Here is a 16,816-nt window from a genome sequence, read left to right on the forward strand (position 1 = left end):
CACCAAGGACTGGCTGAAAACTAATAAATGGAGAGTCCTGGAGTGGCCGAGTCAAAGCCCTGATCTTAATCCCATTGAGAGCTGTGGGGTGATTTGAAACAGGCTGTACATGCAAGAAACCCCTCAAACATATCACAGCTGAAAGAATTCTGCATTGAGGAGTGGGCCAAACGTTCCTCAGACCAATGTCGGAGACTGGTAGATGGCTACAAGAAGCGCCTCACTGCAGTTATTTCAGTCAAAGGGGGTATCACTAGCTATTATGGTGTGCTAATTTATTCCTCAGTTAGAATACACATTCTTGTGAATATCTTTTTGTTTCATGAATAAACCAAGGAAAGTTTTTATTGTTTACTTGAAATTACATCACTTTCTTTTCCAGAGATAAATTAAAAAAAAAAGATTTTACATCAATATGTGAACATTTAGAAAGAACTGAATATTTCATGGGGTGTACTAATTTTTTCACATGACTGTATGTAGTATCATATCATACCTTAAGAGTTTATCTAGTTTGGCAGACAGGTATCTGCAGTCATCTACTATGCTACTTCCAACCCATAAAAACAACAGTCGTCTGCATCACAGTAAACGATTCTGCTAGTTAAAATGCAATGGGGAATTACAAACTTTGCATCAGGTATGGGCAGGGGATAATGATTTAGTTGAAAGCTCACAGAAGAGCCTTTCTGCTTTCATATGGGTACCATAGGTAGACATGGGGAATACCTTACTTAAGATGAATTTTACTACTTGTTGAATAATCTCATAAAAAATTATGTTTTAGCTCATGAAAGTTTCTTAGTTCTATCAGAACTTGCTAGTAGTATGTCTCTCAAGCATTGCTACTTGCCTTCAGGTCCCCTTCCCCACAAAAAAAAAAATCAGCTATTAGGGTAGTATTAATAAGGGAAGATTTGGGGTGAGATATGGTAATTTATTACCAACCTTTGTTGAAACTAAGTTTAAAAATAAACCAACAACTATATTCAAAGTAAGCCTACCACCAGGTCTTGCCTTTTTTTTTTTTTAACTTCTTTCATACATTAGAATTAAGAGAAAACTGGCCCTTAACGGATTCATACAGAACCGAGACTTATGAATGATATTTGATATGTATGTAGAGAGGTTCAACCAGTTTAAAGGGAAGAGACCTATAGTGGTTCTAAATATTGTATTGAAACCTTTTTGACATCTAGTCTTTCTAGAAAAAGAGGGATTTCTCATCAGGTAATGGAAGGAAGCGGCCTCAATTTGAAGGAAAACTGAACATAAAAACAAGTTGCAAATAAATTTTTGTGTTTGGCTGGTAAGCAACTGCACCACACTACAGTACATTTGCCTATTACTACTACTCCTACTGGGGGGATTCTGTGCAACTGCGCAGCATAGAATTTGCTCAGAATTCCCCATCCTTTACAGAATTCTGCAAAAACCTTCTGTTCTGCCCCTATTCTTGTCCCATCTATCTTCTTCACAGGGATCTGGCTTCTCTTCTTCTGACCCAGTCCTCCCCCCCATGAGATCAGGCCTTCAAAGGAAGCAGCAGTGGAGGCAGCCAGCCGACAGAGATGGCGTTGTGAACAGGCTGCTAGTGGCCGGCCCCGCTAGGGCCTTCCCTCTGTGGCATCACTTTCCTATAGATAGATGACGCAGCAGATAGAAGGCTTTGGCAGGGCTTACAGTGCTGCTTCTGCTGGCTTGCTGCCACTACTGTGCTGGAAGGCCTGCAGGTTTGTCTGATCTCATGGGAGGGAACATCGGTCGGAGAGAGGCCAGACCCGTGCGGAGGAAGGAGAGGGGGGATGGAGAACAGATGCTGGACTGCACATAGGGAGAGGGAGGGGGAGAGAGAGAGGAAGGGACATGTATCCTGGACTGCACTTAGGGAGGGGGAGAAAGAGAGAAAGGGATATGGATCCAGGATTGCATGTAGGGAGGGGGAGAAAGAGAGAGAGAGAGAAGGGACACGGATCCTGGACTGCACTTAGGGAGGGGGGGAGAGAGAGAGGAAGGGACACAAATTCTGAACTGCACAAAAGGAGGGGGAGAGAGAGGAATGGACATGGATCCTTGACTGCACGTAGGAAGGGGGAGGGAGAGGAGGGGACACGATCCTGGACTGCACGTAGGGACATGGATGCTAGACCTATAGAGCTGAAAGGAGGTGAGAAGGAAACCCAGGCCAGAAAGAGGGGTGAAAAGGAAGAGATGCTTGACTGTGGAGAGAGGGAGAGAGAGATGAAAGATCATGGGGAGTAGGGAAGGGATTCAGGTGCAAGCAAGAGAGTTGGTGGGTGGAGTGAGGGGACATGGATGCTGGACCTGCAAGTGGGGTTGGGGGGATGGTAGATAGAGGAGAGAGTGACCAAGACCAGAAAGGGGATGGGAAGGGAGGGAGAGATAAATAGCCAATGGAGAGAGGGAGAAAGAGATGTCAAAGAGGGAATTCAGGATGCACATGAGAGAGGAGTGGGATTTAGAGGGAGACAGAACTGCAGTTGGAGTGAGAGGGAACTAAGGAGGCTGGAACCTGAGAAAGGAAAAGGCAGGAATTTCAGGCCTTAGGAGAATTCTACACAAAACACTACAAACAAAATCCTAGACAAATTTTCAGTTAGAAAACATTATACAAATATGTTTGCTATAAAATTCAAGCCATACATACATGAGCTTTTTTCCAACAAATATAATGATTTTGTCTTGAGGCTTCAAACAATCGATGAAATGTCGAGTATAAGCTCGTTTTTCTTCTTCAGGAAGAATTATTATCTTTTGCTGAACAGTATTTACTGCCTACAAAATCAAGAAATTGTCATTTTGTGTACTTTATGCAACCTAAATATTCCACCTTAAGCACCATTTTATTTTCACACTGAGTTCTAAAAAGGATGTTCTAGATTACAACAGACTAATAAAGAACACAGGAAACTAACATGGCAGATATTTCTTTACTGGATAGTTGAATGAAATGTTGACATTATCCACTCTCTCCCCTCCATATTCGCAGTTTCAATTAGTTGCAGTTTTTATCCCCCTCCCGGACCTCCTCACAACTTACTTTTTAAAGCCTCCACATCTTAATTAGGGCCGACTCTGACCCACCCCTGTTTTCCTCCCACCCCCTGGACCTCTCCACAACTTACTTTTTAAAGACTGGTGGTCTAGGGCAAGAGTGATCTTCCTATGCTCCTGCTACAATTATAAATGGCTGCCATGAGTTCCTGCAGTAGTCTTGTGAGACCATGGGAACTCATAGCACCCATTTTTGTTTGTGGCTCTGCATGGGGCAGGAGCATAGGAAGATCGTTCCTGCTCTGCTTTACTGCTAGACCATCAGGCTTAAAAAAGTAAGTTGTGGAGAGGTCCAGGAGGTGGGAAGGAGGCAGAGGTGAGTCAGAGTCAGCCCTAAAGTTATTCGAGGGCTGGCTTTGCCCCTAAACCCCATGAATATGGAGTGGGGTGTATTCAAAATGTCTGATATTAGCACAGAATGCACAAAAGCATATGAAAAACTACTCCTGATCAGAATGGGCTTCATTCATCTAACCCTCAAGCACTTATGATTAAGGTCAGAGCATGCAGGAATGTGGCAGGGGCAGGGACAGGAAAAGAACTCGCAGGGACAGTACAATTTATCTCCATTTCATTCTCTAGTTCTAAGCATTCACCACCCTTTCTGTGAAAAAGTATTTTCTGAGATTACTTCTGAATCTGTCACTTTTCACCTTCATCCTATGCCCTCATTCCAGAGCTTCCTTTCAAATAAAAGAGACTGGCCTCATGCACATTTATGTCATGTAGAAGGTATTTAAATGTCTCTATCATATCTCTCCTCTCCTGTCATCTCAAAAAGTATACATATTGAAATCTTTAAGCCTGTCCCCATATGCCTTATGATGAAGGCCACCGACCATTTTAGTAGCCTGCCTTAGTCATCGGGCCAATCAAAGCCTTAGGACCCTTCCTGATGCATCCCATACCAAGGGCACTTTGTATTAAACACTTCTGTGCAATAATGTCAAAGGCTTTGCTGAAATCATCTAGCACTCTTCCTCTATCCCAGTAATCTTCAATGCAAGGTCCGCGAGCCAATGGTGTCCCATGTACCTGTCTGGAGTTTCCCTTCCCGCCAGTGGGATTCAATGCTTGCTTACCATTCTCATTCCCTGCAATAATGCTCTTTCACTCTTTGGGCCACTAAGAGTGTGAGCGAAGTAAACATATTGCATTTAGTGGCACAGAAGCTTATCCTCTGCTACTGCTTTCTGTCCCTGCATAGGCAAGAAACTATAGCAGAGGGACAGCTTCCAGGTCACCGAAGGCAGAGTGCTTATTTCACTCACCCTGATGGTGGCCCAAAGAGTGAAAGAGCATCACTGCTAGGAAAGAGAATGTTTAGGAAGCACCAGATCCTGCTGAAGTGGAGGGGGGGGTGATAATTGAATAGAGAGGGTAATAGAGAGATGCCAGATCACAAAGGGGAGAGGAAAGGAGGGAGGAGATGGTGCACGGGGATGGAGGGGAAGAGGAAAGAGAGGGAGGATATGGTGCATGGGGATGGAGGGGAAGGGGAAAGAGAGGGGGGAGTTGGTGCACAGGGATGGAGGGGAAGGGGAAAGAGGGAGGAGATTGTGCACAGGGATGGAAGGGAAGGGGAAGAGAGGGGAGGAGATGGTGCACGGGAATGGAGGGGAAGGAGAAAGAGATGGAAGAAAAGCACAGTTACTTACCGTAACAGGTGTTATCCAGGGACAGCAGGCAGATATTCTTTACGCATGGGTGACGTCACCGACGGAGCCCTCGGTACGGACCTTTTTAACTAGAAAGTTCTAGTTGGCCGCACCGCGCGTGCGCGAGTGCCTTCCCGCCCGACGGAGGAGTGCGTGGTCCCCAGTTAGGATAAGCCAGCTAAGAAGCCAACCCGGGGAGGTGGGTGGGACGTAAGAATATCTGCCTGCTGTCCCTGGATAACACCTGTTACGGTAAGTAACTGTGCTTTATCCCAGGACAAGCAGGCAGCATATTCTTTACGCATGGGTGACCTCCAAGCTAACAGAGAGGGAGGAGGGATGGTTGGCCATTAGGAAAATAAATTTTGTAACACAGATTGGCCGAAGTGTCCATCCCGTCTGGAGAAGGCATCCAGACAGTAGTGAGTAGTGAACGTGTGAACTGAGGACCAAGTGGCCGCCTTGCAGATTTCCTCGATGGGCGTGGAACGGAGGAAAGCCACAGAAGCAGCCATAGCTCGGACTCTGTGGGCCGTGACAGCACCTTCCAGTGAGAGACCGGCCCGAGCATAACAGAACGCAATACAGGCAGCAAGCCAATTGGAAAGCGTCCGTTTGGAGACAGGACGACCTAGACGGTTAGGGTCGAAGGACAAAAAGAGCTGAGGAGATGAGCGGTGAGCCCTGGTACGGTCAAGGTAGTAGGCAAGGGCACGCTTACAATCCAGCGTGTGCAGCGCCTGTTCCCCAGGATGAGAATGGGGTTTAGGGAAAAAGACGGGCAACACAATGGACTGGTTGAGGTGAAAAGCTGAGACCACCTTTGGAAGGAATTTGGGATGGGTACGCAGGACCACCTTGTCATGGTGAAAAACAGTGAAGGGTGGATCGGCGATCAGTGCATGCAGCTCACTAACCCTCCTGGCAGAGGTGATGGCAATGAGGAAAAGCACCTTCCAGGTAAGAAATTTGAGCGAAGTTGTGGCAAGAGGCTCAAACGGAGGTTTCATGAGTGCTGATAAAACCACATTCAGGTCCCAGACGACAGGAGGAGGCTTCAGAGGTGGTTTGACATTGAAGAGGCCTCTCATGAACCGGGAAACCAGTGGATGAGCCGTGAGAGGTTTTCCGAGGATAGGCTCGTGAAACGCAGTGATGGCACTGAGGTGGACTCTGATGGAGGTAGATTTGAGGCCAGCATTGGACAGCGAGAGCAAATATTCCAGTACAGTTTCCACCGCTAAAGAGGTGGGATCGTGATGATGCCGTAGACACCAAGAGGAGAACCTGGTCCACTTCTGATGGTAACATTGGAGGGTGGCCGGTTTCCTGGAGGCGTCCAAAATGAGACGGACAGGCTGAGATAGATTCTCAGGAGAGGTCAGCCCGAGAGAAACCAAGCTGTCAGGTGGAGCGAAGACAGATTGGGATGTAGTAGAGATTGATGCTGCTGTGTAAGCAGAGTAGGAAACACAGGAAGAGGAATGGGCTCCCTGGAGCTGAGCTGGAGCAGGAGGGAGAACCAGTGTTGTCGAGGCCACCGAGGAGCGATGAGAATCATGGTGGCCCTTTCCCTGCGGAGTTTGGACAAGGTCCGCAACATCAGAGGAAGTGGAGGGAAGGCATAAAAGAACCGATCTCTCCAGTCGAGCAGGAATGCATCTGGGGCCAGACGATGAGGAGAGAAGAGTCTGGAACAGAATTGGGGCAGCTGATGGTTGTGAGGTGTTGCAAAGAGGTCCACCTGCGGAGTGCCCCAACGAGCAAAGATGGAGTGGAGCGTTGAAGGGTCCAGCGTCCACTCGTGAGGTTGAAGGATGCGGCTGAGATTGTCGGCCAGGGAGTTCTGTTCGCCTTGGATATAGACAGCCTTGAGGAAGAGATTGCGGGTCGTGGCCCAGGTCCAGATGCGTAGAGCCTCCAGACAAAGGAGGCGAGATCCGGTGCCGCCTTGCTTGTTTATGTAGTACATGGTGACTTGATTGTCTGTGCACAGGAGAAGAACCTGAGGGCAGAGAAGATGCTGGAAAGCCTTGAGGGCGTAGAACATGGCTCTGAGTTCCAGGAAATTGATGTGATGTTGACGCTCCTGTGGGGTCCAAAGTCCCTGGGTGCGTAGATCTCCTAGGTGAGCTCCCCACGCATAGGGGGAGGCATCTGTGGTGATGATCATGGAGTGAGGGGTAGATGAAAGAGCAGACCCCTGGAAAGATTTGAGGAGTTCAACCACCATTGGAGAGATTGCTGAAGAGATGATGTCACAGAGATGGGATGAGAAAGAAGATCCGTAGTCTGTGACCATTGGTTGGCGAGAGTCCATTGAGGTGTTCTGAGGTGGAGACGTGCCAGAGGAAGGACATGTACTGTCGAGGCCATGTGACCCAGGAGGACCATCATCTGCCGGGCAGGAATGGAGGGATGCATGAGTACCTGACGACAGAGATGGAGCAGGGTCCGCTGACGATCGGAGGGGAGAAAAACCCTCATTAGTGTGGTGTCCAGAACCGCTCCGATGAATTGAAGTCGCTGGGTGGGAAGCAGATGCGACTTGGGGTAGTTGATCTCGAACCCCAGGAGGTGGAGGAGAGAGATGGTGTGATGAGTAGCTTGTAGCACAAGTTGAGACGTAGGTGCTTTCACCAACCAATCGTCCAAGTAGGGAAACACCTGGAGATTGTGAGACCTGAGGAAGGCCGCTACCACAATAAGGCACTTGGTGAATACCCTGGGTGATGAAGCGAGGCCAAAGGGTAGCACTTTGTACTGATAGTGGCGGTGTTGTACCTGGAACCGCAGGTAGCGGCGTGAATTCGGATTGATTGGGATGTGAGTGTAGGCCTCCTTGAGGTCCAGGGAACATAGCCAGTCGTGTTGAGAAAGAAGAGGATAAAGCGTGGCAAGGGAGAGCATTCTGAACTTCTCCTTGACGAGATACTTGTTGAGGTCCCTGAGATCGAGAATGGGACGGAGGTCTCCCGTCTTCTTGGGAACCAGGAAGTAGCGGGAGTAGAATCCCTGACCCCTTTGTTCCGGAGGTACTTCTTCGATGGCATTGAGAAGAAGGAGGGATTGAACCTCCCTCAGGAGGAGGGGGGTTTGGGAGGAGTGAGAAGCAGACTCTACGGGAGGGTTGTCCGGTGGAAGAGTCTGGAAGTTGAGAGAGTAGCCGTGGTGGATGATGTTGAGGACCCACTGGTCCGATGTGATGACCTCCCAACGGCTGAAGAATATGAGGAGACGACCTCCGATTGGTTGTGGAAGAGGTAGCGAAGGTGGAAGACTGGCTATGTCCTGGAGAGAAGAGTCAAAAGGGCTGAGAAGGTTTAGCAGGAGGAAGAGGCTTGTTGGGTTGATTGGACTGAGAACGAGCCTGTGCCTGGTGTTGGTGTTGCCGGGGCCGCCGAGGTTGTTGGGAAGGCGGATTGAGTGGCCTGGCTGAGAACCTACGCTGATAGGAGGATTGAGGCCTGAAAGGTCGGGCAGGCGGAGCCTTTTTCTTGGGTTTTATCAGGGTGTCCCACCTGGTTTCATGTGCAGAGAGTTTCTGGGTGGTGGAATCCAGGGACTCTCCGAAAAGTTCATCTCCAAGACAGGGGGCGTTGGCCAGACGATCCTGGTGGTTAATGTCCAAATCTGAGACTCTCAGCCAGGCCAGGCGGCGCATGGCTACGGCCATGGCAGAGGCACGGGAGGTGAGCTCGAAGGAATCATATATAGAGCGGACCATAAATTTTCGTAACTGAAGGAGACCAGAGATGTGCTGTTGAAAAAGTGGAACCTTTCTCTCCGGAAGATATTTTTGGAGGGCGGACAGCTTTTGGACCAAGTGTTTCATGTAAAATGAAAAATGGAAGGAATAATTATTCGCCCTGTTGGCCAGCATGGCATTCTGATAGAGCCTCTTGCCAAACTTGTCCATGGTTTTACCCTCTCTGCCAGGAGGGGTGGAGGCATAGACACTGGAGCCCTGAGTCTTCTTTAAGGTGGATTCAACAAGAAGAGACTCATGGGGCAATTGGGACTTATCAAACCCTGGAATTGGAATAACTCGATAGAGGTTATCCAGCTTGCGGGGGGCCCCAGGTACTGTAAGGGGGTTCTCCCAATTCTTGTAAAAAGTCTCCCGTAGGATGTCGTGTACGGGCAGCTTAAGAAACTCCTTAGGAGGTTGTTCAAAATCCAAAGCCTCCAGAAAGGCTTGAGATTTTTTGGAGTCTGATTCCAGAGGGAGGGATAAAGCTGCTGACATCTCCCTGAGGAACTTTGAGAAGGAGGATTGCTCAGGTTTGGAGGTGGCATCGGGTGCTGAGGGATCCTCATCAGATGAGGAGAGATCCTCCTCGGTACCGGGGGGGGGACTCTTCCCATAAGTCTGGGTCCCGGACCTCTGGGTGTGCATGCCGAGACACCGGGGTGGAAGGTGCGGTATGGTGAGTCTTGGATAAAGACTTCCCAGAGCGCACCGAAACGGTACCGGGAGAAGAGGACCGGCGCCGATCCCGGTCCCGGGAAGAATGGTGCCCTGCCCGGTCCCGAGGTGGATCCGTAGTGGTATGGGAGTGAACCACAGGATGGGCATGAAGTTGCTCAGCCGAAAGAATCGGCATGGAGGTGTTAATTGGTACCAATGGGGTGGATACCGGTGGCTCGGTACGGGGCTCGGGCCGGTCTGGTACCGAAAGGAGCGGTGCCAGGATAGTAGGTAACAGGTGCTGGAGTTGATGTTGCAGCTGTTCCTGTAGTTGAACTTGGAGGATGGCCGCAATTCGGTCATCCAGGGGTGGCACCGGAACCGCTTTCTTTTGCTTTGGTTCCTTAGGTGCCGCTCCACGCCCCGGCGATGAGGAGGCCGATGACGAGGCACTCACCGAAATCGGGGCGGAGCGCTTTCGGGGTCGACGCGAGGCCGGTAAGGTCGGTGTCGCCACTGTGGCTGGTTGGCGCTCGAGGGAAGAGGGAGGCTTCTTAGCCGGCTTACCTGGCGCCAGTGGCGCCGATGCGGGGTCGGGTGGCGTCGAAGTAGGCGGTGCCGATTTTGATGGTACTGCTGTCGATGCCGAGGAGTCCATCGTCGACCCGGTGCCGAACAAAAGATTTTGTTGGATTTGCCGATTTTTAAGCGTTCGCTTTTTAAGAGTGGCACAGCGGGTGCAGGAGTCCGCCCGATGCTCCGGACCCAAACACTGCAAACACCAATTGTGTGGGTCAGTGAGGGAGATCGGGCGTGCACACCGCTGGCACTTCTTAAAACCGGCTTGCGGGGGCATGAAGGGGAAAACAGCCTCCGCAAAATCGAACCCCGAGGCCTGTATAATGGCAACAGGCCCCGCCGGGGCAAAGTCGAAAAAAGGGTAAAAAAATTAAAGTTGTTTTTTTGTTTTTTTTTAAATCAAAGAAAAAAGAAACCCGAAGGTAAAAAGAAAGAAAATGGAAAAAAATTTCGCGAGCGGGAAGGCAAAAAGTGAGTTCAACGGCCGTTGAAAAAACACATGCGTCTTCTTCGCTCCGTGGAAACGAAGAAACTGGGGACCACGCACTCCTCCGTCGGGCGGGAAGGCACTCGCGCACGCGCGGTGCGGCCAACTAGAACTTTCTAGTTAAAAAGGTCCGTACCGAGGGCTCCGTCGGTGACGTCACCCATGCGTAAAGAATATGCTGCCTGCTTGTCCTGGGATAATGCTGCTTATGGATACATGGAATAGGGAAGAAGAAAGAGCGACAAGAGGGTAGACATGGATGGAGGGGAAGGGTGGAGATGGTGCACAAGAAGAGCTGGAAAAGTAAATAGATTTGAGAAAGAAGCAGAAAAATGTTAAACGTTAATGTCAAATATAGATGTAGGGCAAATGGATAAGGCTGTCTTGGAAACATAGATAAGAGCACAGACAGAAGGAATTGCAACCAGAAGCTACGAAAAGATGATTAGAAAAATGAAATCATCAAAGGTACGAAAGCACAGTTACTTACCGTTAACAGGTGTTATCCAGCGACAGCAGGCAGATATTCTCATTGATGGATGACGTCACCGGAGCTCTGGTAAGGACCACTTTAAAAGTGCATAACCACTTTAAGTCTTTAGAAAGTTCGCGATAGGCCGCACCGCGCATGCGCGAGTGCCTTCCCACTTGACATAGGCATACAGTCCCTCAGTTAAGATAAGCCAGCTAAGACGACAACCCGGGGAGGTGAGTAGGTTGTGAGAATATCTGCCTGCTGTCCCTGGATAACACCTGTTACGGTAAGCAACTCTGCTTTATCCCAGGACAAGCAGGCAGCATATTCTCACTGATGGGTGACCTCCAAGCTAACAAGAATGGAATGATGGGAGTGTTATCCTTTAGGAAAATAAATTTTGTAATACAGATTGGCCAAAGTGCCCATCCTGTCTGGAGAAAGACTTTAGACAATAGTGAGAAGTGAATGAATAAACTGAGGACCAGCTTTACAGATTTCCTCAATGGGAGAAGATCTGAGGAAAGCCACATAAGCTGCCAAAGCTCTAATTTTGTGGGCTGTGACACGACTCTCTAGTGCCAGTCCAGTCTGAGCATAACAGAACAATATACATGCAGCCAGCCAGTTGGAAATTGTCCTCTTGGAGACAGGATGTCCCAATTTGTTAGTATCAAATGAAATGAACAGTTGGGGAGATGTTTGATGAGGCTTTGTCCGATCGATGTAATAGGCCAAAGCACGTTTACAGTCCAGAGTGTGCAAAGCAGTTTCTCCAGCATGAGAATAAGACTTTGGGGAAAAACATTGGTAGAACAATCGATTGAATGAGGCGCAACTCCGTGACAACTTTCGGTAGAAACTTTGGATGGGTGCATAGAACTACTTTATCATGGTGAAAAACTGTGAAGGGTGGATCTGCCACCAATGCTTGTAACTCACTGATCCTCCTGGCAGAGGTGAGAGCAATAAGGAAGACAACTTTCCAGGTGAGAAACTTGAGATGAGCTGTGGCCATTGGTTCAAATGGTGGCTTCATCAAACTGGAAAGAACCACATTAAGGCCCCAGATGAAAGGAGGAGGGTTGAGAGCTGGTCCTTTTATGAATCTGGAGACCAAAGGATGAGCTGTAAGAGGTTTTCCATCGACTGGCATGTGAAAAGCTGTAATAGCACTGAGATGGACTCTGATAGGTGTAGACTTGAGACCAGAGTCAGATAAATGAAGTAGATAATCTCTAACATCAATCCCACTACCAGTGAAGTGGGATCATGATAAGAACATAAGAAGTTGCCTCTGCTGGGTTAGACCAGAGGTCCATCTCGCCCAGCAGTTCGCTCCTGCGGCGGCCCATCAGGTCCATGACTTGTAAGGTGATTCTTGTCTAAAACCCTTTAATCCCCTTTATCCTTCTATTTATACCCTTTCATAATCCTATCCCTACCTCTACCTGTATCCCTCAATCCCCGTATCCTTCAGGAATTTATCCAGTTCTTCTTTGAAACCCCGTAGTGTACTCTGTCCAATCACAACCTCCGGGAGAGCATGCTAGGTGCCAACCACCCTCTGAGTGAAAAAGAATTTCCTAGCATTGGTTCTAAGCCTGTCCCCTTTCAATTTCTCCGAGTGCCCCCTTGTTCTTACGGTTCCCAATAGGCTGAAGAATCTGTCCCTATCTATCTTCTCTATGCCTTTCAGGATCTTGAAAGTCTCTATATCATGTCTTCTTTGAGTCTCCGCTTCTCCAGGGAGAAGAGCCCCAGCCTTTCTAACCTGTCTGCGTATGAAAGGTTTTCCATACCTTTTATCATTTTTGTCGCTCTTCTCTGAACTCTCTCAAGTATCGCCATGTCTTTCTTAAGGTACGGTGACCAATATTGGACATGGCGATACTTGAGAGGGTTCAGAGAAGAGCGACAAAAATGATGATGAAGATGACACCAGGAAGAGAACCTAGTCCACTTTTGATGATAACACTGTTGAGTGGCTGGTTTCCTGGAAGAATCAATAATATGTCAAACAGACAGAGAGAGGTAAGGTAGATGAATTCAGTCCGAGAGAACCCTAGCTGTTAGGTGTAATAATTGCAGGTTGGGATGTAGAAGAGATTCCTGATGCTGAGTAAGCAGAGTAGGAAAAACTGGAAGAGATATTGGTTTCCTGGAGCTATGAGTCCTGGAGTAGAAGGGAGACCAATGCTGCCTGGGCCATTGTGGAGCAATGAGAATCATGGTGGCCGCCTCTCGTTTGAGTTTGAACAGTCCTCAACATGAGAGGAATTGGAGGGAATACATACATAAACAGGCCCGTCCAATCCAGGAGAAAGGCATCGGCTTCCAGACGGAGAGCAAAGCCTGGAGCAAAACTGGGGCAACTGGTGATTGTGGGAGCTGCAAACAAGTCCACTTGTGGAGTTCTCCATTGAGCAAAGACGGACTTGAGAGCTGCACAGTTGAGAGTCCATTCGTGAGGCTGAAGAATTCTGCTGAGGTTGTCTTCTATGGAATTCTTCTCCCCTTGAATGTAGACAGCCTTTAAGAAAAGGTTGCGAGCCATCATCTAAGTCCAGATTTTCTGGGCCTCCTGGCATAACAGGAGAGAGCCCATGCCTCCTTGCTTGTTTATGTAGTACATTGCTACTTGATTGTCCGTGCGAAGGAGGAGGACTTGGGGGCAGAGAAGATGATGGAAGGCCTTGAGGGCATAATACATCGCTCTGAGTAGGGAATGACACGGTGGCAGTTACCTGCGGATAGCCGCGGGTAACCCGCCAAAACGGGGAAAGAAAAATAGTAGTCGCTGCGGGGATGGGGACAAGGCCATTCACCGCCCCGTGGAGCGGTGAATGGTCTTGAATCCGCAGTGAGGCATCAAGGATTGCACGGTCCCCACAGCCCCTGCCTGCCCGATCGATCTTAGCCAGCTCCCTCCCTTCACCTCACCTTAATTTGCAGGCTTCCTTTTTCGGGAACCCACAAGCTATCAAAAAGCCGCGCATGCGCGGCTGCTCAGTGTTCAATCTTCTGCTCTGCTGCAACCAGAGAATGACACGGGGAAAAAATCTGTCCCCGTCACCGCCCTGTCCCCGGCCCACCATCCTCTGCACCGCCCCATCACCGCCGTTCCCTTCACCGACCATCACCGCCATCCCTTTCACCGCCCCGTCATCGCCATCCCATTCACCGCCCCATCAACGTCCCCGCAGCATCCATATAAGCCTTAGTACTGTAATATTTAGCTTATTCCTTTCTTATAAATCAAAGTTCCTGCTGCTGAACTAGAGAAAGAGATGTTCAGCTGGCAGGGCTTTGTTTATAAATTTTTATCAACACAAATAATATACTACTTTATCCTAAAGCAAAAAATAAAGAAATATAATTTTTTTTTTCTACCTTTGTTGTCTGGTTTCTGCTTTCCACATCTTCTCATTCAATTCCTTCCATCCACTGTGTGTCTTCTCTCTGCGTTTTCCATTTGCTGTTACTGTGCCTCTCCCTTCACCCCCCCCCCCAATTGCTCTAGCACCCATCTTCTTCCCTCCGCTCCCCCATAGTCTGGCATCTGTCTTCTTCCCTTCCAGCATCTTCTCCCCACTCTGTCTTCCACATTTCCCTTCAAGGTCTGTTCCTCTCCACCCTCCTTCAATGTCTGTTCTATTCCTTTCCACCACCACCCTTCCCTCCCTCCTTTACCATCTGTTCTTTTCTACCACCCTTCAGCTCCTCTCGCGTGGCCTATCTATCTACCTTCCTCCCTCTTATTTTCGTGGCACGTTACAATGTAATTTGTGCAAGCCACTGGAGCCTGCGAGCTCGGTCCCTGTCCCATCCCCACAAACCATCTCGCTTCTGTGCTCCTATTTTCCCCATTTCTAATATCTCCCCTATGTATCTGCCATTGCCGCCCCCCCGTGTCCATATACCATCCCCATGGCATGTCCCCTTAATGTCTCTGTCCCTATGCCCCATGCACATAATTTCCCCTCTTTCTGTTACCTTCCTGTGTCCAGATTTCCCCTATCTTCCTCTTCCATACCAGTGTGTCTCTTCTTTTCAACCCCATCTAGCTTTTTTCCCTCTTTCTTCCCCCCCCCCCCCTGCTTCCAGCATCTGGCTCACCTGCCTGTCCTCCCCTTTCTTTCCTGCTGTGGGTTTTTCTTTCCATCTTCATCCCCTTGCCCCAGAATTCTCAGGCCTTGAGCATGCGCACATGCTCAAGGCCCAGCACAGGAAGCACATCTTCAGGCACCGGCACCAACGCACAGGACATGCTGGTGCCGGTGCCGCTGCGGAGGCTACAGAAAAGTAAGAAGATGGTTCAGGTGGGTTGGGGGGACCGCAGGTCACGGCGGGGGGGGGGGGTGCCCGATGGCGGCGGGGGGGGGGGGGGGTGCCAGATCGTGGGGGGGAGGGTGCCGGTTCGCGGAGAGCAATGCCGGTTCTCGTGGGGGGGGGAGCAGCGCTGCTGGCCTCGGGGGGGGAGGGTGGGGGGTGGGAACCTATCAAAGCGAGTTTCCATTATTTCCTATGGGGAAACTCGCTTTGATAAACGAGCATTTTGGATTACGAGCATGCTCCTGGAACGGTTTATGTTCGTAATCCAAGGTACCACTGTATTTAAAAAAAAAAAAAAAAAAGGGAAAAAAGTGTCCAGCTCTTCCTTTGCGGTGAGCATGCGCAGACCATCAACAGGCAAAGAAGATGGTCTGCGCATGCTCAAGGATTGCTCTCCAGCGATCCGTGCGATTGGTGGGGAGCGTGCCTCCGATTATCCCCATTTGCAAGAGGACGCATTAAGAATTTGTCAGCCTGCCACACACGGATCAGACACGATCTGGCAGGTTAGTGAATCGGAGCCTATGGACTAGATTCACAAAGCATACCGATCGTTAGTGAATTGGAGCCTATGGGCTAGATTCACAAAGTAAACCGATTGTGTACTGATCGGTTTGTGACCAGATTTCTCTCCTGCACTATTTACTAACCTCTCCTGCGATCCGCTTCGAATCCGTGCATGCAAATGAGGAGAAAAGCATGCAAAGTAGACAGGGTTGCGATTCACCAAAGAAATTTTGGGCTGGCCGATCAACCCAAGAAGCGACTGCTGGGGACCAGTCAAAAACGTCTTTACGACTCTCCAGCTCCATTGAAGCCCTGCTCTCTGCTGCCCCGAATCTTTCCTGCCTGCCGCCCCGATGCTCTTCCCCGATGTTTCATAGTAACATAGTAGATGAGGGCAGATAAAGACCCGAATGGTCCATCCAGTCTGCCCAACCTGATTCAATTTTATTTTATTTTTTTCTTCTTAGCTATTTCTGGGCAAGAAACCCAAGCTCTGCCCGGTACTGTGCTTAGGTTCCAACTACTGAAGTCTCCGTCAAAGCTCACTCCAGCCCATCTACACCCTCCCAGCCATTGAAGCCCTCCCCAGCCCATCCTCAACCAAACATCCATATACAGACAGACTGTGCAAATCTGCCTGGTACTGGCCTTAGTGCTTCAATATTTACTATTATTTTCGGATTCTATATCCTCTGTGTTCATCCCATGCTTTTTTCCTGCCTGCTCTGCCCCAAATCGCCACCCTGCTTGTTCCTATCTCTCCTGCCTGCTCTGCCCCGGTTTTCTCTTGCCTGACGCCCTGAATCTCTCCTGCCCTTCCCCGCACTGCAAGCCTGTGGTTTTAACCCACAGGTTTATAGCGGGTTAAAACCACAGGCTCGCTGGGCAACAAAAAGTAAAAATCAATTTAAAAAAAGTCGCATCTCGGAGGTGTCTGCACATGCGCGGATTGCATTCTTGCAATCCGTGTTGACCAGATGAGGGCGTTCCTCCGAATGCCCTCATTTGAACTTTCAAGATTGGAGAATTCATCAGGCCTGCAAGGATCGACCACACATCACCCTGGGAAAATGGGTTAGTGAATCTAGCCCAGACATGGGCAACTCCGGTCCTCGAGGGCCTGAAAACCCGATTGGATTCCGGCCCTCGAGGAAAGGAGTTGTCCATGTCTGATCTAGCCCTGTTTCTAAAGCGAAAGTGATATCAGCCACACCTCCAGAATGAGTCACCCTGCACTAATTCTGCTCTTTTAAGTTTTCCTTTTAATCAGACACTATTGTTTAACTGAA

At 49.2% G+C, this 16,816-nt stretch overlaps 1 protein-coding gene across 4 annotated transcripts in view; it reads right to left on the minus strand.

Moving 5' to 3' along the window:
* The window catches only part of DDX43 (DEAD-box helicase 43), a 267,260-nt gene that overhangs the window by 80,872 nt on the left and 169,572 nt on the right, over positions 1–16,816 (minus strand). For all 4 annotated transcript variants that reach the window (XM_033935444.1, XM_033935443.1, XM_033935447.1 and 1 more), the window contains exon 12: positions 2,669–2,796. In XM_033935444.1, the coding sequence (XP_033791335.1) occupies positions 2,669–2,796 (128 nt within the window). The remainder of the gene's footprint in view (positions 1–2,668; positions 2,797–16,816) is intronic.

This window comes from Geotrypetes seraphini, chromosome 3 (assembly GCF_902459505.1).
Source record: "Geotrypetes seraphini chromosome 3, aGeoSer1.1, whole genome shotgun sequence".
Taxonomy (NCBI): Eukaryota; Metazoa; Chordata; class Amphibia; order Gymnophiona; family Dermophiidae; genus Geotrypetes; species Geotrypetes seraphini.